The sequence below is a fragment of the Nannobrachium achirus genome (assembly GCF_963921795.1).
Source record: "Nannobrachium achirus genome assembly, chromosome: 17".
In the NCBI taxonomy this organism is placed as follows: domain Eukaryota; kingdom Metazoa; phylum Chordata; class Actinopteri; order Myctophiformes; family Myctophidae; genus Nannobrachium; species Nannobrachium achirus.
The window spans coordinates 53,425,230-53,450,395 of record NC_137824.1 but is presented as its reverse complement, the minus strand read 5'-3'; the positions used below and the strand labels follow the sequence as shown (position 1 = coordinate 53,450,395).

Here is a 25,166-nt window from a genome sequence, read left to right as displayed (position 1 = left end):
CCTTTTTTGCTCTGTCCTGTTATTTTACTATTTATAATGAATGTCACTAATACAATACAGGAGAAGGCAGATTTCTGTATGTATGTAATGTATTTATTTTTAATTGGACATGATAGAAGCAATGCATCCAAACTAATCATTGTAGTATTTAGGACCACAATAACAAGGAGTAGTCAGGACTTTATGTTATCATTCTAGCCGAGATGTGATTGTACATTTGTGCTGTTTACATTTTTGTCTCATAAATGATTATACTTGAACCTTGAACCAAACTAACCTGACATGATTTAACATAGGTGAATCCACTGAGCCTACTAAGTTTTATACTGTGTGATGTGGTGGACATTTCTGTAGATTACGAGTTGATTGGGCAATATCCATGTCTAGGCCACATATATTGTTATGTTAATATGGTTAACTACTTAGAAACTGGCACCCATTGGTCATTATCAATTGAATAGGCTGATATAATGCTCTATTTCCCATAGAGCAGCTACATAGTCTCAAATAGATAAAACAAATGATAATTGTCTGTTCTGTGAAAGATAAGAGTAGGCCTATGTTGTAACTGTCTGTCCAATGGCAGCGAGTTAGGTCATGTTTTGTGTTCCTTTAACTTAACTCTTTGAATTAGCTTGGCTCTCTTTTTAACTCATGAATGCAAAAGCAGTCTTCTAAAGTAACCATAACAATGAATTTGCCTTTTAAATCATGTTAAACCACAAAGCAATAAAACACTTAGCTTCAACTCAAAATAGTAACCTTGACTTAATGTCTAGTGAACAAATGGACTCTTTAGCTACAAGAAAAGGCACACAATAACTCCACACAACTGAGTTTTATATAGAAATAAATATTTATAGAAAATGTAAACAGTAAGTATAAATAAATAGATGGATAGATGGATAGATAGATAGATAGATAGATAGATAGATAGATAGATAGATAGATAGATAGATAGATAGATAGATAGATAGAGTCACTTAATGACAATTATAATAATTTGTGAGCCTACACACTCACACAAAGACCCTAAAAGCCAGCAAAATGAAATACTACCTAAGTTAACCTTAACTTGTGTCAGACTTGAATTCAAATGCAAGAGCAGCTTTATATAAATGTAGTAGTAGTAGTGTTATGAGAGGGAAGGTGATGTTTGTTCAGACTAGCAGGGACTTAGGTGGGACAGTTAACAAAGCATTATCCAGTTTCTGTCTATTGTTGATCCCTCCCCCCACCACCACCCTGATTGGTCCATCAGAGTCATTTTGAGTATTTAACATAGCCCTGTTTTAGCTCCATGACACAGTCATGACACAGTTACATGTGTGCAAGTTCCTGATGCTGAACTCTCTTCTGGACTAAAGGTGAAGTATAAATAAATAGATGGATAGATAGATGGATAGATGGATAGATGGATAGATAGATAGATAGATAGATAGTAGGTTGATGCACCAATTGATGCAGGTTAGAGTTGTCCTATCTAAAAAAGAAGGTAACATTTGAATTCCCCATCAAAAAATACATACAATAGACATCCAATTTGTTTTTGAGATGGATAGGGTACAATTGGCAATTATAAAATACCAATTGATGCAGGTTAGAGTTGTCCTATCCCAAAAAGAAGGTAATATTTGAATTCTCCATCAAAAAATACATACAATAGACATCCAATTTGTTTTTCAGATGGATAGGGTACAATTGGCAATTATAAAATACCAATTGATGCAGGTTAGAGTTGTCCTATGCAAAAAAGAAGGTCATATTTGAATTCTCCATCAAAAAATACATACAATAGACACTTTTTTTTTTTTTTTCGCTGCCTTTTTTCGCGGCCTCGTCCATGGACTCGTCCACGGCCGGCCGTTTGCGTCCACGTCCGCGGCCTCGTCCACGGCCGCGTCCCCGGCCGTCTGCGTCCACGGCCTCGTCCACGGCCGCGTCCACGGCCGGGACGGCCGGCCGTTTGCGTCCGTGGACGCGGCCTCGCGTCCACGGACGTTTTTTTCGCGTCCGCGTCCATGGACGCGTCCACGGCCGCGTCCATGGACGTGGACGCGGCGGCCAACGGCTCTTGCTGCCCCCATGAATGTTAACTATTGAAAAATAGCAGATATACAAGCTCACAGCGCGGCACCGAGTGCCGCGCTGCGAGCTTGTAGATCTGCTATTTTGAAAATGTGTGCAAGAAACCTATGTCAAGGACCCCCAAGATGATATGTATTTGGCCACGGACCCCGATCTCAAAATATTTAGTTCCATGGACCCCCAGAAGCAATATTTGAGTTAGAAATGTTCGCTTAAAAAATACATATATTCAAAGATTTTCACAGATTTTCTCAACTTTTCAAAAATAGCAGATCTACAAGCTCGCAGCGCGGCACTCGGTGCCGCGCTGTGAGCTTGTATATCTGCTATTTTTCAATAGCTAAAGTTACTAGGGCCCCTCCACCTTGGGCCCTGGTAACTCAGTCCCACTTTCCTACCCGTTGTGACGCCCCTGCTTCCTGTTTCTCCTCCCTCCTCGCCACAGGAGGGCCCTGGGGGGATCGTCATGCCCGTGTTAACGGTGGACTCCCTGTGGAGCTCCTCCACAACGCTCCTCTGCAAAACGGAAGAACCACATTAATCAAGTCTCGCACGCATTCCTTTGTTTCGTTTCATTTCTCATAATACACGAGTTAAACGCATCCTGACTGATGGCGTCGTCGTCCTTGATGGTGAGTTATTGTCGTGCCAGACGATGCTGAACAGTTTTTTCTCCTCCTTCCTTCTGAAGTTCTGTCACAGTCACAGGTTGAAGAGAGCGTCGCTGCATGCCCAACGTCTCACACAGTGGATTACTTCCCAGTGCCACCAGGCCTGTGCACACATACATCAAAGGGGGCTTGAGCCCCTGCCCTTTTATCTGTCTGTAAAAAGTGCCCTCTCCAGACCGTGAATGCCGTTTTTAACAATGAAGGAAATGCCCTCTTTCCATGCCATACCTGAAAGCAGCATTCATATTTGTCTTGTCCCAATCTGGGAACCCATCGTCAAAGAAGAAAGGGCGACACCTCGTAGCGTTCTCTGAGGCTGTCTCGAGAGATTAGTCTTGTCCAAGCTCTCCTGAACATCTTATGTTGAAAGAATTGCCCTCTCTGTGTAGAAATCTATGCCATTATGCCACATCTCCAGTGTGCACTTGATTATGCTCAGTTCATTTTGGTATCAAGCACTGAAAATAGACGACAAATAGTCTACAAAGTAGACTAACTAGTAACTAAAGTTTTCAAATAATTGTAGTGGAGTAAAAGTAAAAATGTTGCCTTTGAGATGTACAGTGTTGGAGTAGAAGTAAAAGTGGGAATACTCAAGTAAAGTACAAATACCTAAAAGTGTATTGGGGGGTAGAGTGCAGCAGTGTTTACATAATATGAGCTGGAGGGGAGAGATTTACATTATATTAGCCTATTAATTTAGGGTGACCATATTTTCAGCCACTCAAACCGGGACGCGAAACACTGTTGCCTAAAACCGGGACCCTAAAAGCAATGCGCACGTTACCGCGCACACGCGTGCCCATTCTCTAACGTTCGTGCACGCGCACACACGCACCGCAGGGTTGCAAACAGGCAGTGCGTGATTTGACAAACAGGCTCAGTATTGAATTCAGACACGCAATGAATTTGTTCATGTTTTCTGATTGGTTAGGTGAGCAGGTTTCATGAAAAGAACATGATAAATGTCTATGCAACCACTGAAAACAGCTACTATTATTTAATTCTGGCGAAAACCGGTACAATTTTGCAGTGAATGTTGAAAACCGGGACATATTAGTGTTTTAGAGATATTTGTCGGGACACTGGGACACGCAGTTTGAAAACGGGACTGTCCCGGGTAAACCGGGACGTCTGGTCACCCTATATAAATTATTGTTTAGTGACCCGTTTTTAACAGAGAAAAACAAATAGTTTCACGGAAAACCCCAATTCTTTAGAAAATGGGCCTGTGCCTGGGGCCCATTTTGACATTAATACGGCCCTGTCTTCATGTCTAACATTCTCTGCACGTCATTTGCCCACCACCTCAAGCTGTATATCGACATCATCGTTGTCGGGTGGAAACCTCGTATTCTCCAAGTTTCAAATTTGTACGTTCTTTTCGCAAAGTAAAGCCCTGCTTCATCATACAAGGCCGTCGCACAAAAGTAGTGAAAACAGCATTTCTACAAGCACATGTGCTTGTAGATCGGCTGTTTTCACTATTTTAAATCATTTTCAAAATGATAAACACAAAACAAACGGTTTTGGACATACAAGGTTTCCACCCGACAAACGACGATATGCAGACAAGACAAGCCTCTCTTGTTCCCTGGAAGTTTATGCCCCCTGCAGGATCGTTCCATTCACTGACACCTAGCCTGGCGGCCCGATGTCATACTGCGTTCACTCACTCATTCCTTCCCCAGTATCACGTCTGGCCTTCCGGGTATAGGCAGCGAGTATACTGATTATTTTCTGATCAGGGCCAATCAGTGACTGCTGTCCGCACAACAAACGTAGTCTTCCTGACAACAAGTGAAAAGCTTTCCCTGATTGGTCCATGTGTAGACGGTGACGTAGATGCATGCTGCAGCATTTTCAAAACAACAATGGCTGCCCTCGCGATGCAACAAGAGTAACAGTTAACGTTCTAATGATGAAACAAGCAATAAGTGCAGTTATTTCAGAGTTGGAATCAATTACAACAATTAAAAAGGAACACGGGGGATGTGCTAGCGGAGTTCATCGGCCGAAAAGACGTGTTTGTTTGCCGTTCTTCCGATTGGCTGAGTAGAGAGATGTTTTGCTACGCTGATTGGTTAGAGGAGTCTGTCTGTCAAGGCAAGTACTCCCACCCACTTTTTAAGCTGCCAATAGGCCGAAGGCCAGACGTTATACTGGGGAAGGAATGAGTGAGTGAACGCAGTATGACGTCAGGCCCCGCCAGGCTAACTGACACCTCCCTGGTGGCTCCTTTTCCAACCACCAGAGGCCTTCAATGCACACATGCCAGCAATCACTTGAGCCTGTAGGTTTGCTCAAATGACTGGAGGAGCATGTACACTACCCTCACACCTCCTTACCAAGGAGGGAGTCTGCCCTCTTTATCCCAATTGACCGAATTCACGTTACGCAACTTCCTGGTGCTGACGTCACGGTTGAAGGGGAAAACCTATGGGAAAACCCTACTAAAAGCCTATAGAGCTAACACAGAAATCGCAAATTTAACGCAATTTCCGAATAGTACAGCATAAAATACGGCTAGCATGATCAAGAACACAAGATAGTAAAAGGCACAAAGTGTTATAATTTACTTTACCGTTCAAAATAATGATTTGTTGGCTTTAAGTCCAGCAATATCTGTATTAATTTACCCTTCAAAGCTGACGTCAGCAATTTGCTGAGTGCGCGTGCGTGGGCGGACCGTGAATAGGGTCTATTTGTTTGCTTTTGGATTTCAATTCACAATAATAAACTTTGTTCTTGCAGCTTCACCTTGAATGGAAATAAAAGATTTTCTAATGACAGTGAGTGCACCCGGGCCAAGCCAGAGGTACTGTGTTTTAATCCTCAAGTTTTTACGCACGCACACGCGCGCACTCTCTCACACACACACACACACACACACACACACACACACACACACACACACACACACACACACACACACACACACACACACACACACACACACACACACACACACACACACACACACACACACACACACACACACACTCACATGCGCGCATGCACCACTCTGTAGCCAGCCTGTGCACCATTGAATGACCTATGTGCCTATCATTTTGTAACCTTTGCAGAATGAAAAAAGTACATTATGTCATTGGTGTTCCATAGCAGGTAGAGATAAACAAATCATTATGTTCTGTTCAGTTTGTGAGTGTGTGTGTTCAGTTTGTGTGTGTGTGTGCGTGCGTGCGTGCGTGCGTGCGTGCGTGCGTGCGTGCGTGCATGCGTGCGTGCGTGCGTGCGTGCGCGCGTGCGTGCGCGTGTGTCTGCCTCTGTCCCTGTGGAAAAACATGTCATGTTTGTTTGTGTTCAATCTGTTGTGCAGGCATGCCCATTTACTGTATGTGTTTATGCACGCCTGCACATACATTTCTCACTTCATATGTGGGAGTCACACTGTAAACCCTACCTGGAAATATACATTAAAATCTGAACAGTAATTTACTGTATTAGTGCCATACAGTAGCATACTGTAAATGGCAATGCATTCTGGTAGAGGAAAAAGCATCTTTGCGGTAATTTAAGTGAATGCATTTTTTACAGGAATTTCCTGTAAAATAGCTCTAAACCACAAAGCATCCTGGCTGTGTGTGTGTGTGTGTGTGTGTGTGTGTGTGTGTGTGTGTGTGTGTGTGTGTGTGTGTGTGTGTGTGTGTGTGTACTTTAACACCCTAAGTCACAGTGTCATGTCACCCTCTCATAGAGTTACCGTAAGAAGTGGTCAATTTAGAACCCCCATAGGCTATAGTGGAAGTGGAAGTTGGTCCAAAGACTTTTCTAAGTCCTTTTTTCCCCCAGGTGCTCCTCCCACTCTTTTTAGGAACAGTTCTCACTTTCTTTATCTTTTCCAAATATGTCCCTATATGGTCGTATTGGCAAATCAATAACACAGGTAGCCAAAACTTTGATATGACACTCACATTAATTATATATAAGATCATATCTTTATTCTCTTTACAATATGGAAAAAGCAAAATTGAATACGACGTGGTATTAAAAAATCTCTCACAGAGAAACAACACAGCAAAACATGGGAGTGGGCCCACATTGATACAAAAATAAAATGTACAACTGAAATGAATCTCAAAAAACAAGAACCGAGTCCGATACATTCAATACATTCATACATACACGTTAACTCATGTAACACGCAGACAACAACTTTACAACAGCAAAACCCAGATATTTATCTATGAATTAAAGAGAGACTACAGCCTGTCGTTTTGTACACGAATGACGGATGGAAACGAAATACTGTACAAAGACAGACGATTCTCTTCACAGACAAACCACGACTGGAACACACAAAGTGGTGACAGTTAAGACGACCATTTAACTGACATTCTGCATTCGGTACAGTGAGCCACAAACACAACAGAAGCATAAAAAACAGCGATGTTGGGATATTCCAACTGCGGAGCTGACTTGGGTTATACTGGCTACTAGGCATTCAGGGATATTAGGCAACAAATAAAGTGAGAACTGAAATGACACAAAGACATTCATGATCGTGACTTTCGGAAATACAGACGTTGTAGGGGTCATGTGGTTAAAGTGATCACCTTATAGGCCATATTCACACGGCAGCCATCTTGCCATTAAGTCAGAGGTCTTCAACAGGGGGTCCGGGACCCCTAGGGGGTCCTCGCCAAATCTTTGTGTGATCATGTTTGATCACTTGAACCCTTGCATCCCTATTCTTAGTGGAACATTAGCCAAAAAATAGCAGATCTACAAGCTCACAACGCCTCGCGCTGCGAGGCGTTGTGAGCTTGTAGATCAGCTATTTTTTGGCACAGAGGTTTGGTGTAGAGGGAAAAGAAGAGCAGACTAGTAGGTATTGACAGTTCAAGTGGTTAAATATATGAAAATACACATTAATCCAAACTACGCAGATGATAGTGCTGTCTAGTCTAAACTGTTCAAGAAATAATCCATGTACATCTGCAACACAATTTTATACAATATGTAGTGGGGGTCCCTGCTTCATCTCTCTCAGAGCTAAGGGGTCCTTGGCCTGAAAACGTTGAAGACCCCTGCATTACGTTAATGAAATGCCAACCTCGGTTTTTCAATGCAAAATGCAAACATGGGCCCCCAGCGAATATGGCCTATATACTAGTATACATTGAGCCCAGTGGGAGTGACAGATGGATTGTGGGAGAAAAATGAACATTGATACTGGCGAGTGTCTGCTCAATAACAAAAACTGGAGGTTACATATGTAACCATGGTTCTTTTACCTCTGGAGAGATATACTCCCCCATGGGTGACAAAACCCACGAGGGAGTATAATAACAAATAACGATGTTTTTATGGTTTGTTGGTTTGGTAAAAGATGGGTGGGGTTTTCTACCTAGAGCAGCAGAATGAGTACTTGGAAAAAAGTTCAGTTAAAGGAGCTATAGTCATTAGTCAACTTTTTCTTGAAAAACGGACGCTAAATTAAAAATAGTGTTTCGAAAACTTTATAAAGCTTTGTTTGTATCCCTTATCAATCCATAGAAGAGGGATATAAACAAAGTCAGTCTGACAATGGCCAAAATGCGATTTCTTTATTATATTAGCTTCCGTTATTCAAGAAAAAGTTGACTATAGCTCCTTTAATTAAAAGAAACATCAGAACATCAGCTTAGTCTATGTTTCTGTGTTTGAGCAAGTACATTTCATAACAGCGAAAGCGTAAACCCTTTCACTCTGGTATCAAATACCCCGCAGGGTAAAACAACTACAAACACACACTGTTTGACCCAGGCCTTCCCGTCTCCGTTTCCCCGCTTGGCTATTTTCTTTTTTTTTTCTTTATCAATTAGTATGTTTAAAGATAAATGGTAAACACTACTTAATTATTAATAAAGGCGACCCTTTCCATTTGTTTCGTATTATTCTGACTGTACTGTATTCTTTCTTTTTAGGGGGACTGTACAGTTCAAAAAACATTTTAATGCACTGACATATTGTACTACCTAAAACAAACATTCATGATGTAACTGCACTGTATACTGTACATAAACATCTTATAAAAAACAAACTTTGATATATCTTTTTTATTATTATACTCTACAGTAACTTGCATATTCACGCCATTTAAAATGGCTGCATAGACATTTTCTTTACCGATGCAAAACTACACCAATTTGGTTTTCCTTTTATCACTAGTCAACGCCACAGCTTTGTTCACGAATGCTAAGAAGGAAATACTGCCATCTATTTACCACCAATTAACTGAAGGGTTGAAATATAAAAAAAACTTTTTACCGAAAACATAATATTGTCATACTATTTGTTTAGTTGTTTAATGGCTTTCATATTGATTCTGAGGTTCCAGCCCTCTTTCATTACAACTATAGTGTAGATAAACGGAGCAAAAGTCAGATAGATGTCCATGTAACGTTTAGCCTGCGGGAAATGCAGGTTTGCATTTTGAAAAAAACAAAACGCTATATATACAGGATACACAATGCTGTGTGTGATTGCTGAATTAGATTCAGAGGCTATGGGCCTATCAATTGCATTCTCATTTTATTTCATGAATAAAATAGACGTGATGATGTGAGCATGACCTATTGTCACGGTAACCAAGTCTTTGATGTAAATACAGCAGCTCTGGTGGAAGGTGCGTGTCGTGTGTTAAATCAATTATGTGACATTTCTTAATGACGAAGCAGTTAGAATGTCACAACACACTTCCCAGCTGGCAACAGGGCTTTCACTTTGTACAGTACATCTCCAATCCGTCGGGTGTAAACCTAGGGCTGTCACGATTATGACATTTTACATGGCGATTAATTGTCACTGAAATATTTGCGATTAACAAATTAATTGTGTATTTGTCGCTGACAATTACATTTCTGTTTGGCTTTTAGGCTTTGAAGTTGCACATGGCAATCATGACACATAACCTACATATACAAAGAAATGACTGACATATTTGAAAATGTTGTACTTAAAAAAAGAACATTGATGATGCGACGTGTTGTGAACTTGTAGATCTGCTATTTCCACTATATTAACATTTCTCAACATGGAAACGATTAGGACGATTATGCGAAATAATTGCGATTACCTCAAATAATTGCGATTAGACGATTATGTAATAATTGTGACAGCCCTATGTAAACCTTGTACATCCAAAACAATTACATTTCAGGATATGGAAAAAGATACTGTAAACCGTTTTCCAAAGGATCTAATTTATCTATATTACTAAGTCATGGGCTCTTGGTAATACTTTTCATTGGTTAAATATTTATGAAACCCACAGAAGGACTTAACACCTTTCAACTTGGCATCCCGATTTTTGATGAAAAACGAAAAAAAAAATCAAAAATTCAAAAATGGGAATAATCTCACAATGCGTCGCATCATGAGTGGTTAGTTGGTAGATCCAAGTTCTTCAAGGTCATCTTTATTGTCCCGGTTAGACTTTTGCAGTCTTCGTTTTGACGTCGGCTCTAATACAATCTGTTCACGTTCAATAGCACGAGAGGCTATTAAGTATTAACACAAAAAAGGTGTAATGAACGGACATGTTTAATTAGAAGCACATTACATTGGGCTAAAAGAGTGATCGTGCCCCCACCTTTTTAATAAATATAAGCACTTCATGTAAAAAAAGAAAAATAAAAGGAAAAAAAAGGGTGGTATCAAGTCCATCTACAGAGCCTACAACACGTCCATCTACGTGTTGTGAGATTCAAGGTTTCCTATTCATGTCTGGCAGTGCTTAAAAAGTTGTCTGGAGAGCGGGTTGGCCTTTAAATGGAGTAGAAACATGTCGCCAGACAGTAAGTCAACGTTCTGTTCTGCGTGTCGGGATCACATTATTCTAAACAGGTCGGCCGTCCTCCGAGAGGTTGATGTCTTTTCCCCAGGTGGTGAAGAACGTGGTCTTCATTCATTCGTGCACAGATAAACTTTCGTCGTTTTGTTTTCTTGTTTCACATTCGGTAATACTGTTCAGACGATTCACAACCTAATCAGGCAGTGCTTCCAGTGTCTTTGAGACAATGAACTTCTCCTGTTCATCTTCATCTTACTGCAGAGATAACAAACGTATCCCGAGTGTCCCCCCCCCCCCCCCTGCGCGCCTAACCCGTATCACAACTGCCCCCAGTCTGTCTGTCTGCGAAGACTGCGTTCAGTATTAACCCTGTATCTATCTCTCCACCTCCCCTCGAGACATCCGCCGACCAGTCTGAGGGGAGCAATTCGGTATCAACATTTTCTGTCTTTGTGAGTGTGCATGTACACACAAGCTGCCTTAGAGTGGGAAGCAAGATGGGTGTCTGCGTTCACAGCACGACGTGACTCCCAACAAAATGATGAAACGCATGCAAAGGTGAGAGCAATGAAACCAAAGTGACAACTACGTGTGTCAAAGTTTTAGTATTAGGTGGTTGTTGTTGTTTTTTTCTTTTTCTTTTTCCGTTTCGGCTTCGTTAGACCCTAAATTAAAGACAGGACGGAAGCAAGTGGCGATGACATGCGATGCAGGTGCTAACCAGATTTGAAGTTACGCCACAACAAAGGGGTGCTTCTGTGCGGTATCTCTTGTACTAAATGTTTGTCGGGAGGGCAACTCTGCTCCGAACACCAACCACGAACAAAGCTTTTTTTTAAAACATGACCTCCTCGCAGCTCCCATAGTCGCTCTCTACCATGTCCGAGCCCGCGTAGCTCCGCTGGTCCCGCCGCCCCGCGTCGACCGCCGTCTGGGCCTGGGCGGGCTCGGCGTCGCAGCCGCCGGCCGGCGGCAGCGGCGGGGGACTGGTCTGCTCGGCGTAGGACGGCATGGCCACGCTCAGGCGCATGCTGAGTCTCTTGTAGCCGCCGGACACGTTGTCCAGGCTGCGGGCGTGCTGCTTGGCGGGGTAGTAGCTGATGGCCGTGTACTCGTTGGGGCACTGCGTGCCGGGCAGCGGGCGACCGTCGGGGCCCAGGAAGTCGTCCAGGTTCTGGTTGCTGTAGCAGGGCGGCAGGGGCGCGCGGCGGTCGCAGCGGTCCAGCGGGAACGGGAAGCCGCCGAAGCGCGAGTTCCGCCGCGAGTCCATGGTGGAGCAGGCGGAGGGGGGGATGTCCTCCACGATGTCGAACTGGGGGAACTCCCGCACGCTGGGGCGGCCGTAGTAGTCGGGGTCCGCTGGGTAGACTGAGGAGAGAGAGAGAGAGAGAGATACAGGGCGTAAGCCTTTTTACAGCACAATCCACAAATCATCTTTTTAGTTTGTTCATTTGTTTTGATATTGTTGATACACATTGACTGTGGTGGGTCTTCAGAAAAAACAAATCGTTTCTCTTTTTATATTAAATGTTTTTTTTTTTTTTTTATATTATGTGAAAAGCTCCACCGGCTGTCCGTCAGTCAGTCAGTCAGTCTGTCTGTCTGTCACGTCACACTTTTGGCCCTACTCTCATCTCCGGCACTGTTGCCCCTATCCATGCCAAACTTTGCAAACACACTCCTTGGCTGGCAAACCACAACCTCCACCCCTCGTTTCTCACATGCCCCTCTTCTAGCGCCACCATGAGGTTGCCGACCTGACGGTCGCTTATCTTCCGATTAGGGAGTCTTACTGGTATTAAATGGTTCTTCTGTGAACTGGAATAGTAGTAGTACCGAACAACAGTGATGTTATCCCTGAGTCGTGTTTTTTACTATAATTATGTATTTATGGGTTTTGTTTTTAGAAGGATTCTAAGGATGGCAATGTCGCTCCATCCAAGCAGAAGGTCTCAAAAGGTACTGGATTGCCGGGGTATTTGATGAGCGTCACCTGGAGGATGAACCCTACCTCACAGCCCTGCCATGCTTATCAGTATCATATCATCAGGGTCAGTATCATGGTCAGTATCATATCATCAGGGTCAGTATTATATCAGTATCATGCCAGTATCATGTCAGTATCATATCATCAGGGTCAGTATCATGTCAGTATCATGTCAATATCATATCATCAGGGTCAGTATCATGGTCAGTATCATGTCAGTATCATATCATCAGGGTCAGTATCATGTCAGTATCATATCAGGGTCAGAATCATGTCAGTATCATATCATCAGGGTCAGTATCATGTCATCAGGGTCAGTATCATGTCAGTATCATATCATCAGGGTCAGTATCATGTCAGTATCATGTCAGTATCATGTCAGTATCATGTCATCAGGGTCAGTATCATGTCAGCATCATGTCAGTATCATGTCAGTATCATGTCAGTATCATATCATATCATCAGGGTCAGTATCATGTCAGCATCATGTCAGTATCATATCATATCATCAGGGTCAGTATCATGTCAGTACCATAGTAGTCATGGTATTCTATTTTTAATTTATTTATTTTTTCAAAAAAAAAATACCACGATTTTGTAACCCATTTTTTCACCCAGTGCCAATTGGACGCAGCACGTGGAAGGAACACGTTATTCCAACCAGCTCCTTTCCCCTCCATCAGGCGCCCCGGCTGGCCAGGGGGAGGCAGTATAGAGACCAGTATTATGGTATTCTATTCTATGGTAAGGTACGTGGATCCAAAGACAGCATCAATGGACTGGGGACAGTTGTTTTTTCCAATACCCAGGTAAGGAAGCAGGTAACAACAACATTACTTTACTAATAAGTCCATGGGTTCCAATTATTTCAACATGATAAATCAATCTGACTGTTAGGCAGGCAGTGCACGGACGGGGAAGGCATGATGACTCATGACACTCATGTACAAGCTGTGTGTGTGTGTGTGTGTGTGTGTGTGTGTGTGTGTGTGTGTGTGTGTGTGTGTGTGTGTGCGTGCGTGCGTGCGTGCGTGCGTGCGTGCGTGCGTGCGTGCGTGCGTGCGTGCGTGCGTGCGTGCGTGCGTGCGTGTGCTTGTACAGAGGGAAATTATTAATATTATCTATTTGTACAAGTGATTGTTCCCCCAGGTGATCTGGCATGTGAAAAATGCCAATGAAAAGGCGGGGGCGAGAGAGACAAGAGAGAAAGCAAGAGCGACATACTATGACAAGAGAGAAGGACATAGTACAGTATGCTATGTATTCCCATAGGATATTTTTGCTAAAATATATTTTTTGCATTTTTGGCTTTCATACTAGGGACCAAACTGTCCCTACTGGGTTCAAATTTTCAGACCCCTCCCTCACTCTGAGGGGTCACTTCAGTTTTTACCCTCTCAAAACTAGTATTGCATCTATTTCTGTGATTTATTGAATATTGAAAATTAAAGAAATGGTATGAATTAACAAGGATTGTTGCTAAATTGGCCATTTTTCAACCCTTGGTTTTATAGACTCAGAACAGAAACCTTTGAGATACTTGCAGAGTTAGTGAGTTTGTGGTTGCTGTTTTTTTCTTTTGTTCTCTCATCAGAACATGAACTATCTTTCAGACTGGTCTACACCTGCAGTAAAATATTAATTGCCACAGGATGCCCCTGAAATAATAAATGTAAAAGTTGTATTGACTGAGAGAAGAGCAGGAGTAGTGCGATGAATGTAATAGGTATAGGGGTCGGTCTGGGGGTCTGGGGAAAATTATTCTTCTGGCTGCTTTAAAAGTGTAATAAATCAACTCAGAATATTATAAATCCTATAATATTATGAAAATCGGACATTAACTGGCTAGCGTACTGCGCTGGGAGGTCCCAAAATAATTGAGGCTCCGGAAAATGTTAACCCCATCAATTTCTGATAGTTTGGACCCTATAGAACCAAGATCTGCAAAAGAAAATTAGCACTACAGGAGCTGTTTTTTGGACATAGCATAGCACACTAACTAACAATTAGAGACAGACACCGATACGAGAGAGAGAGAGAGAGAGAGAGGGAGCAAGAGCGAGAGAGAGAGAGAGAGAGAGAGAGAGAGAGAGAGAGAGAGAGAGAGAGAGAGCGAGAGAGAGAGAGAGAGAGAGAGAGAGAGAAAGGGAAATATGCAGTTAAGTCAGAAAATGTAATTAACAATGTTTCTGTGCAAAGACCCAGACACAGCTAGGGGAAGGAGAGATGGATAGAAGAAACAGAGACTAAGATAGAGATAGAGATGGAATAAAACTGAACATGACAAAGAAAAGAATATTGAGACAGAGAGAGAGATAAAGGCAAATATATACAGGTACGGGGAAGATGAAACAAAGAGGAATGTCTTTGTTATTTCCTGACCGTATCGGGACTCGCGCGCCTTGATCTGTGAGCGCGTGCAAGAATGTAATCAATGTCTTGTGTTTCCATGACGTGCTGCGATGCGTGCACAGCTGCATTAACCTGTTTAGGCCTAGAATTATTGAAGGCTTTGACTATTGAAAAAACAGCAGATATACAAGCTCACAGCGCGGCACCGAGTGCCACGCTGCGAGCTTGTAGATCTGCTTTTTTTTTTTTTTTTAATCATGAAAATGTGCGCAAATATTTGAATATCTCATTTTGACAGTGAACATTAAGTAACTCAAATATTTGCTTCTGGGGGGGTCCCCGATACAAAATATTTTGAGACGGGGGCCGGCGGCCAAATCCATATAATTCTAGGGGGTCCTTGACATGAAAGAGTTTGAGAACCACTGACGTAGAAACGTGTGTTTTTCAAAAAACCTTAGAAGGATTTAGAAGATACTTATAGAATCGGGTCAAAATTGGGTCAAAATTCAAATGTTCACGATTTTGCCGGTGCCGCGTTGAGGGCTTGTAGATCTGCTATTTCTTAATGCGTACCCGTTCTAAATGGTTTAAATGCCCACAAATGACCTTGAGCTAACAGTTGTCCTACGCGAGTGGAACATACTGTATATTGTATCTCCGCTCAACTGATTGACTCCGCACGTGAGCAGCAACCACTCACTCGTGCACTGAGCAAACTAATGTCCAATGCCATTTCTTATTGGCCAATCAGTTTTCAAAGAGGTGGTGCCATGGTTTTGTACTTTTTCTGGTTTTCATGTGTCTTGGAGGTTGACAGTACTTCATTATGAGCCATTATGTATTCCCTTTGTATTTGGGGTTTCTTCCTGGAGGCTGACACCTTGTGGGTCAAAAGTGCAGATCCAAAAACACAGATGAAATTACATCATATAATCATCCCCTCACCTTTTACCATTCACCCAACACTGTGGGTGCGGCTAACTTCAGCTGGGTCACCACCCACCATGACAACCAGGCATACTTAATGAACTGGTGGGTGTGACAACATAAAAAACTAATTTTAACTCTTTTTGTACACTTTTTTTGGAAGAAAAATCCTCCTCCCAGTAATCATAATACCTGATAATCACACCGTCAAAGCCACTCCTCAGAGGGCAATTTCAGAGGTGGTGTGCCAAGAGGATGAAAACATTGGACTCTGTTTGCGAGGGCCTTCCTATGGTGGGGCACGGCTTCTATGTTCCCCGCTTAGAACCCGAAACTCTAACCCTAACCCCTTTGGTAAGCGGGGAATATACTGTAGAACAAGGGTCTTCAACAGGGGGTCCGGGACCCCTAGGGGGTCCTCAGAGTTAATACAGGGGTTCCTCCAAATCTTTGAGTGACAGGACATTTTTTTCTCCTTTTTTGTATTACCCACTTGAACCCTATATAGCGTCCATATTCTGAGAACTTTAGCCAAAACATAGTAGATCTACAAGATCACAACGCCTCGCAGCAGTGAGCTTGTAGATCGGCTATTTTTGGCAAAGAGCTTTGGTGTAGAGGGCAGACTACCGTAAGTACAGAGTGAAAGGTCAAGTTCATAAAGTATTGACGGTACAAAACAAGTGGTTAAATATCTGAAAACACAAATTGACATGACTCCAAAATACACTGACGATTGTGCTGCCAAACAATGAAACTATATGGAATCTATGAACAGGTTGTGGGGGTCCCTGCTTCATCTCTCTCTCTCTCTCTCTCTCTCTCTCTCTCTCTCTCTCTCTCTCTCTCTCTCTCTCTCGGCCAAGGACTAAGGGGTCCTTGGCCTGAAAACGTTGAAGACCCCTGCTGTGGAACCTGGGGAAAATAGGGATGACCCCGTGCCAGTGTTCATTTTGACAGAAAATTCTGATTTAGTCTTATTCTTTGGAATAACACACATTTAGTTTTAGTCTTAGTCCCTCCCATTTCCTCATTCTGATTTCTTGACAAACTCAGACACACAGAAACAATAATCTTAGCACAGATCTTAATTTGGCTATGCAGTTTGTTCTTATACACTAAAGATAGGCTGTTATACCAGGCCGTGTTACAGTACAACATCACAGTTTGAACCACAGATGTATAGAAGAGAGATAAGATCTGACTGCTAGCACCGAAAGATCTAAGTCGGCGTAGGGAATACCTTCGTAGTCCCAGTGGTTCTTCCTGATGGAGTCGTTGTCGGAGCTGGAGGGCGGCCGTGCGGGGAGGTTGGGGGCCACCTGGCACACCACCGGCCCCTGGGGCCCTCCTCCTCCTCCTCCCCCGCCGCCACCTCCTCCTCCTCGGGGCGGGCCGATCTGGCTGCGGGGCCGCAGGGAGCGGAAGGGCGTGTGGTCCAGGTCACTGATGGAGCCCAGGGAGCTCATCTCCATGGGGTTGGCCGTCTGGCTGTTCACCATCACGCTCTTGGTCAGGTGGGGCTGGAAGTAGCTGTGGAAGGTCAACGAGGTTCAATTGAAGATTTTTGTTGTGTGTTATTACTTCACTTCACTTATAGTTTTCTTTATTTAATTACTTTTTTATTTCTTTATTTTTTTAAATAAATCGTCGTTGTCGGGTGGAAACCTTGTATGTCCAAAACCGGTTTTGCATTTATCATTTTTAAAAAGATCTAAACTAGTGAAAACAGCCGATCTACAAGCACACAACGCCTCGCACTGCGAGGCGTTGTGTGCTTGTAGATCTGCTGTTTTCACTACTTTTGTGCGACAGCCTTGTATGATGATTTGATGAAGCAGGGCTTTACTTTGCGAAAGAACGTACAAATTTCAAACTTGGAGATAAGAGGTTTCCACCCGACAACGACGAAATACAGTAGGCAAAATATATATATATATATTTGTCCTATGTGTGAATTCAATTCACCTGAAAGATGACATGAAGGGAAAGCTGCAGTGAAAGAAAGAAAGAACAAAAAAGACTCGAGATTTGAGTTCCTGGTTATAAAGACTAAAAACCACACAGAGAACATGATAGATTTGAGTGTCCTGGTTATAAAGACTAAAACCCACACAGAGAACATGATAGGTTTGCACACACATTGTTTGCAGATCTGTGCTTTCTGTGCTCTTACCCGTTGGAGTCCTGGACACACACTGGTTTCTTCTTGTTCTGTTGGACGTAGCGCTTCCTGACGCAGACGAACACGCCCACCAGGAGGAGCAGACCCAGGACGCTAGCCGATATCTCCATGATTTCCACGTATCCAATCACTGGAGACAGCTGGGAGGCAGACATATCCGATTTATTGGACCATTAATTCATTTGACACACTGATTGACTGTCTGTCTGTCTGTGTGTCTGTCTGTCTGTCTGTCTGTCTGTCTGTCTGTCTGTCTGTCTGTCTGTCTGTCTGTCTGTCTGTCTGTCTGTCTGTCTGTCTGTCTGACTGACTGACTGACTGACTGACGACTGAAGCAATTGATTGTTTGCATTGTGTCTTGCGGCATTTGACTGTGCATTAAAGGACCAGGTCACCTCTGGGACAACCAGATCTTATTTTATTGTTGTGTGGGAGTGGGACACGATCAACACAATCCTGAGTTATTTTTTGTGTTCAATCTGTGTTTTTAGATATTTTAGTATTTCAGCCGATTTCAGCATGCTACAACTGGTCATATGATGCTAAATGCATCATATGACCATTTTTTTTGCATCATATGACCAGTTGTAGCATGCTGACATACTAACATATCTAAAAACACAGATTGAACACAAAAAATAATTCAGGATTGTGTTGATCGTGTCCCACACAACAATAAAATAAGATCTGGTTGTCCCAGAGGTGACCTGGTCCCCTTTAACCACTTAAGCCTCACACCCGCTGTCCGTATGACAAACAGTGATAATTGCCGATCTACAAGCTCACAATGTGTCGCAACGCATTGTGATGCGAAATGAGGGACGCCAGTTTGAAATGCAGTTTGTATTGAAACCCAAGGCAGACGTCGTCAATATGTGGATTTTACTGTATTTCAGACACATAATATAACTACTTAAACCCTCTATTCTTAGAAAAACGGACTGGAGTTACTACTGTAATTGGACCACTTTTTTCTGTCTCTCTTTGCCAAAAATAGCCGATCTGCAAGTGCAAGCTCACAATTAATGCGTCGCAATGACGCATCGTGAGCGTGCAGATCGGCTATCTTTTGGCTAATGTTCCCCCCAGAATATGAATGCTGCATGGGTTTCAAGTGGATAACTCTCCATGGCATGGTGCTTGTCTCTGGTTCTGGTGGACTGAACTCACCTGAGGCAGCGGGTCACAGTGGATCAAGCCCTCTGAGTATTTGCAGTCAAACTGTCCCGGACAGGAGTTGGGAGTACAGGCTTCAACCAGGTTATGGCACCTGACAAGAGAGCAGGGGTGATTACTTCTTCTGGTGGTCTACAGGGTAACCCTATGTCTAATATGAGACCACCCAGTTGGTTCTCAACTCGGTTTATTATTATTGTGGTTGCCCGACAGGGCAACAAACTGCAGTCCTGGGGAAACTTTATTCTCACCACTAGATAAACTTTTTAATGAATCAGATGCCATTGAAAATGTATGGAAATCAGATGCAATTGGAAATTGAAGGAAAAACCTTTTAACGTTTAAACTTGCACACTTGCAATTTCCAATTGCATCTTTCTAGTTATTATCATTGTTGTTTATTTATGTATTTTTAATATGTGTTATCTATAGTAGTGTGTTTTTGGTTTTCTTATTTTATATGATGCACAATGTTTATTTCTGTGTTTGCTTTTTCTTTGATTTATTTGTTTATTATTGTTGGCATGTATTTTCTTTATGTGTTTTTGTTATTTGTTATAAAATTAAGACTTTTGAGTATCTCCTCCTGCATCTGCAGTGCAGGTTCATTCTGTCTTGCTCAGTAGGCTGCTGTGGGTGTGTAGGTCTGCAGCAGGCAACACAATCAGTGGGCCTGCATTCACACACTTGCATAATTGTGGGCTCGCCTAAAGGCGAGCACACGTATGTTATCTTCATTATTTATTTCTATACTAGTCAGTATCCTAAAACTTTGGCGCGCTTCATCTCTTAAACGCTTACACCTTTCAACACCATTCAAATTTTTATGTGTTCAGCTTACTGAGGACAAGTGTGCGTGTATTTTTCTTTTTGAAATGTTTTGTAGTATAAATATAAAAAAATAAAAATGTTTAACTTTAAGCACCCAATGCATTTCCAATGGGTTTAGTAGAGTGGAGAGAAGGATAATAGACCCATGTTTATGTTAAGGCGCTGTGGCTGCAGTGTTCACACTTCAGATATGCTATCTATATCATTGCGTTCACACAGGTCTGCTCTCTGATTTGATCCAAATGTCTAAGCTGTGTGATGTATAAAACTATAGTTATAGTTAAAACTATAAATAAATGTCCCTCTCCACTCTACTGATTACACAGCTGTGATCAAGAATCAAGTCCGGGCGATGGGATGTAAATCCCATAGCCATATATCCTAGAGCCCGCAGGGACAGTCAGCCATATTAGTGGTTGTTGTTGGTTGTCAGGGAGATATCAAAACCAATGCATTTCCAAGTCAGATCCACAAACACAATAAAAGCCATGCTCCACTCCTCAGTCTGGAGTGGCCACATAGAAGAACGCCTTGGTTATAGACATAGTGGAGGACAGATGTGATCTGGGATTGTTAGCCTACAGTATATGCACTCAATATACTCCACTACAGTTGGAGTCCATTTGACAGTTGCTGGTTCCCAAACACAGAATCAAAAATGTAGATCTAGAACACATAGAATATGTACAGTACAGTAAGGTTCAGTAGAGTACAGTAAAAGTACAGTAAGGTTCAGTAGAGTACAGTAAAGTACAGTAAGGTACAGAAAGGTACAGTACAGAAAGGTACAGTAGAGTACAGTACAGTACAGTAAGGTACAGTAAAGTACAATACAGTACAGTAAGGTACAGTAGAGTACAGTAAAGTACAGTAGAGTACAGTAAGGTACAGTAGAGTACAGTAAAGTACAGTATAGTAAGGTACAGTAGAGTACAGTACAGTAAGGTACAGTACGGCACAGTAGAGTACAGTACAGTATAGTACAGTAAGGTACAGTAGAGTACAGTAAAGTACAGTACAGTAAGGTACAGTACAGTAAGGTACAGTAGAGTACAGTAAAGTACAGTAAGGTACAGTACAGTAGAGTAGAGTAAAGTACAGTACAGTAAGGTACAGTAAGTTACAGTAGAGTACAGTAAAGTACAGTAAGGTACAGCAGAGTACAGTAAAGTACAGTACTGTAAGGTACAGTACAGTACAGTAGTGTACAGTAAAGTACAGTAAAGTACAGTAACGTACAGCACAGTACGGTACAGCAAGATACAGTAGTGTACAGTAAAGTACAGTACAGTAAAGTACAATACAGTACAGTACAGTAAGGTACAGTAGAGTACAGTAAAGTACAGTAGAGTACAGTAAGGTACAGTAGAGTACAGTAAAGTACAGTATAGTAAGGTACAGTAGAGTACAGTACAGTAAGTTATAGTACGGCATAGTAGAGTACAGTACAGTATAGTACAGTAAGGTACAGTAGAGTACAGTAAGGTACAGTACAGTAAGGTACAGTACAGTAAGGTACAGTACAGTACAGTAAGGTACAGTAGAGTACAGTAAAGTACAGTACAGTAAGGTACAGTAGAGTACAGTAAAGTACAGTAAGTTACAGTAGAGTACAGTAAAGTACAGTAAGTTACAGTACAGTACAGTACAGTACAGTAAGGTGCAGTACAGTATAGTAAGGTACAGTACAATACTGTAGGGTACTGTACCTTACAGTACCTTAAAGTATCCTATTTGTTGGGTTGGAATCGAGCCCACACTGTTTCGAAGGAACAGTATTTCTAGTTTGCATAACAATGGTCATTAATTGCCTGTGTATTAGTAACATCACGTGAATAGCCACTATTTAATGGATGTGTATGTCTGATGTTCCAGTTCTTTGCCCTGACGAAGACCGCAAGGTCGAAACATGTAGGTTTTTAGACAATAAACTTTGTTTTATTTTAAACTCCTCGAGTGCTCGGATCTCCTCTCTTTTTTCTATGTATTTTTAATACTTGATATGCATTCATGTGTAACTTCTTACTGTATGCATTTGCATCAATATTTTGCTGGTTCTATGGGCCAACCTGCGACATTTCTACATGTGTTCTGCTTGAATTGCTTTTATGCAAAGCACAACTGGTTGTTCATTGTGAAATGCACACTACTGTAGAAATACTCCATGCCTCCGTGGCTTCTTTCAAAACGGGCCTGAAAATCCATCTATCAGGAGCCCAAAAGGGGAGGTAAACTCATTTATCCCATAGAAAGGAGGTTGCATTCACTGCATTTTTCTGTCCCTTTTTCTCCTTTGTACATGCCCTTTTGTGTTATTTTTATTCCATGCTGATGAATTGAATACATACAGTACGACCACAATGGAAACAAGTCCCCATCATCCTTTTAGCCTAAAGCCCTTTGCACACAGACGCATTTTTCTCGCACGGAAAAAAACGGATGAATCCATTATTTTAAAGAAAACAATGATTCTCTATGACCTCATGCACACCGGCTCCGAATTTGCCATGCGGCAGGTGGCTGCGGCTGTGCGTTTTTTTTCCCCCCGATCGAACCCAGTTCGATTTGTGCGTCTTGTCTCATGCGGTAAAAACTCATCTTCGGATCCGCAGTGAGGATTCTGCACTGCCTTGCACACCAAATCCAATGCGTTTTATGCATGCAGCAAACGAAAAGAAACGCAAAGGTCCTGCGTGCAAAGCCCTTAAATGTCTGACTGTACCATGTGCTGTTTAGATTTATGTCTAATGAAGTATTCGATCGATCAATCAATCCACATTTAACCCATTTAGGCCTCGGATTATTGACTGCTTTAACTATTGAAAAATAGCAGATATACAAGCTCACAGCGTGGCACCGAGTGCCGCGCTGCGAGCTTGTAGATCTGCTATTTTTTGAAAAATCATGATTTTTCTTTGCAAGTCTTTGAATATATATATTTAAAAGCGAACATTTGTAAATCAAATATTTGCTTCTGGGGGGTCCCTGGAACAACATATTTTGAGATGGGGGTCCGTGGCTAAATACCTGTAATTTTGGGGGTCCTTGACATGAAAAAGTTTGAGAACCACTGATTTAGAGGAAGGATTTAGAAGTCGGGTCAAAGATCGGGTCAAAGATATTCATAGACTTGCACACATTTTCACGATTTTTCAAAAATATCAGATCTACAAACTCGCAGCGCGGCACTTGCACTCGGTGCCACGCTGTGAGCTTGTACCGGTATATCTGCTATTTTTCTAAAGTTAAAGCATAAAATAATGGTTAAAGTGGTTAAAATCTAACGCGACTCAGGAGCGTTCCAGGTATTTGAGAGTTAATAAAAGGGGTGAAAGTAATGTATTATTATTATTTCGATTTTTTTTCTCTTAATTAGCTCTATATTCCAATAGCAATGGGAGGGGACAATAACATAATTGTTGAGCTGGTATAGTGTCGCCATGATTCCCCATCATCCCCGGGCATGCAGCGCTGCATACCAAATTCATCTTTTTGCCGCAGGAAAAGCCTTCCGTTGTTTTGTTTTGTCACATCTACATGCATGCTGGTTTTGAACATTATCCCTCTTTTTTCCCCCCTGCTTTTGTCCCATGAGAAATGGCATCGAAGATTAATTGCAGCAGGTGATGCATAGCAAAGTACAGTACAGTGTTGTATAATGATCCTGCAGTCGTAGGCAGGATACTGTGAATTGCAGTTGCATTTCGTTGTCGGGCGGAAACCCTGTATGTCCAAAAAACATTCGTTTTGCATTTATCATTTTAAAGGAGTAGTTCACCCCCAAAATGACTTTTTTTCTATTGATTAGTCACGCCATGGAGACTAGAGTTCAATAACATTTTTAGCTTTTTGTCGCATTCCTAAGACAAAAATTTGATTCGAGTAAATTTACCCCCATTGATTCCGGATGGGGACCCATTTCGAAACGGGTCCCCATCCGGAACGAATGGGGGTAATTTTATTGTTATCACATTTTTGTCTTAGGAATGTGACAAAAAACTAAAAATATTATTGAACTCTAGTCTCCATGGCATGAGTAATCAATAGAAAAAAAGTCATTTTGGGGGTGAAAATGATTTAAACTAGTGACAATAGCTGATCTGATCTGCTATTTTCACTAGTTTTGTGCGACGGCCTTGTATGATCAGGCAGGGCTTTCATTTACCAAAAAAACATAAAAATTGGAAACTTGGAGATACGAGTTTTCTGCCCGACGGTGACGATATCTGCACCGCTGCACTGCTGTGTGAATTGCAAAGTGACCTTATTCAGGTTCACTTGGGCGTTTATTTGAGCTTTTGCCGTGCTAGATCAATGCCACATACTGTACTCCTCCATTTATTGTTCTTCTGACAACTCTCCTGCAGTAACAGCCCTTTGCGGCATAATTAAAGTTTTAATGTTATGGTAGCCAATATACTGGCGAACAAAGCAGCCTCGATATAAAATAAAAGTTTGAGGGCTGGATTTTGTTGTGTACCATCAGGGACGTGCAGAGAATGTTAGAGAGGCAGGGGCTTGACATTTCTAAAAGGGCCTTTTGGTGGAAATATCGAAAATAGCAGACCTCCAAGTTCACAACGCGCCGCGCTGCGACGCGTTGTGAGCTTGGAGGTCGGCTATTTTCAGTGCTTGATACCACACTGAACTAAGCATAAAATGGATTTCTACACAGAGAGAGCAATTCTTTCAACATAAGATGCTGCATTCAAGTTCAGGGGAGTTCGGACAAGGCAATTCTCTTGAATGCTGCCTTCAGGTATGGCATGGAAAGAGGGCATTTGCATTTCTTTCACCATAGTAAAAACTGCATTCATGGTCTGGATGGAGAGGGCACTTTTTACAGACGGATAAAAGGGCCGGGGCTCAAGCCCCCTTTGTTGTCTACATTGTGTGCACGTGCCTGTGTACTGTACCATGAACAGAGGTTCAAAATGTCCCATATCCCCATGGCCCATGCAGCATGTGGGCCCCCGGGCCACAGGTTGAGAAACTAGTGCTTCTAGGGCTAGCAGGACCAATCACGTGTGACCTCCTCCGTGTCGCACGCTACAACGTGTGACCCGGGGGTTAAGAGGCTTTCATTGGCACATGGCTGTGGCACCGACGCACAGCCACCGCCATTGTGTGACAAAACATGAATTCTAA

General features: G+C 42.3%; 1 protein-coding gene across 1 annotated transcript in view; it reads right to left on the bottom strand.

The window, feature by feature from the left end:
• Positions 1-11,392: 11,392 nt before the first annotated feature.
• The window catches only part of fat2 (FAT atypical cadherin 2), a gene marked incomplete at both ends in the record, with an annotated part of 123,233 nt that continues 109,459 nt past the window's right edge, over positions 11,393-25,166 (bottom strand). The window contains 4 exons of the mRNA XM_080746806.1: positions 11,393-11,925; positions 17,070-17,359; positions 18,003-18,151; positions 19,182-19,281. Coding sequence (XP_080602932.1) covers positions 11,393-11,925; positions 17,070-17,359; positions 18,003-18,151; positions 19,182-19,281 — 1,072 coding nt within the window. The remainder of the gene's footprint in view (positions 11,926-17,069; positions 17,360-18,002; positions 18,152-19,181; positions 19,282-25,166) is intronic.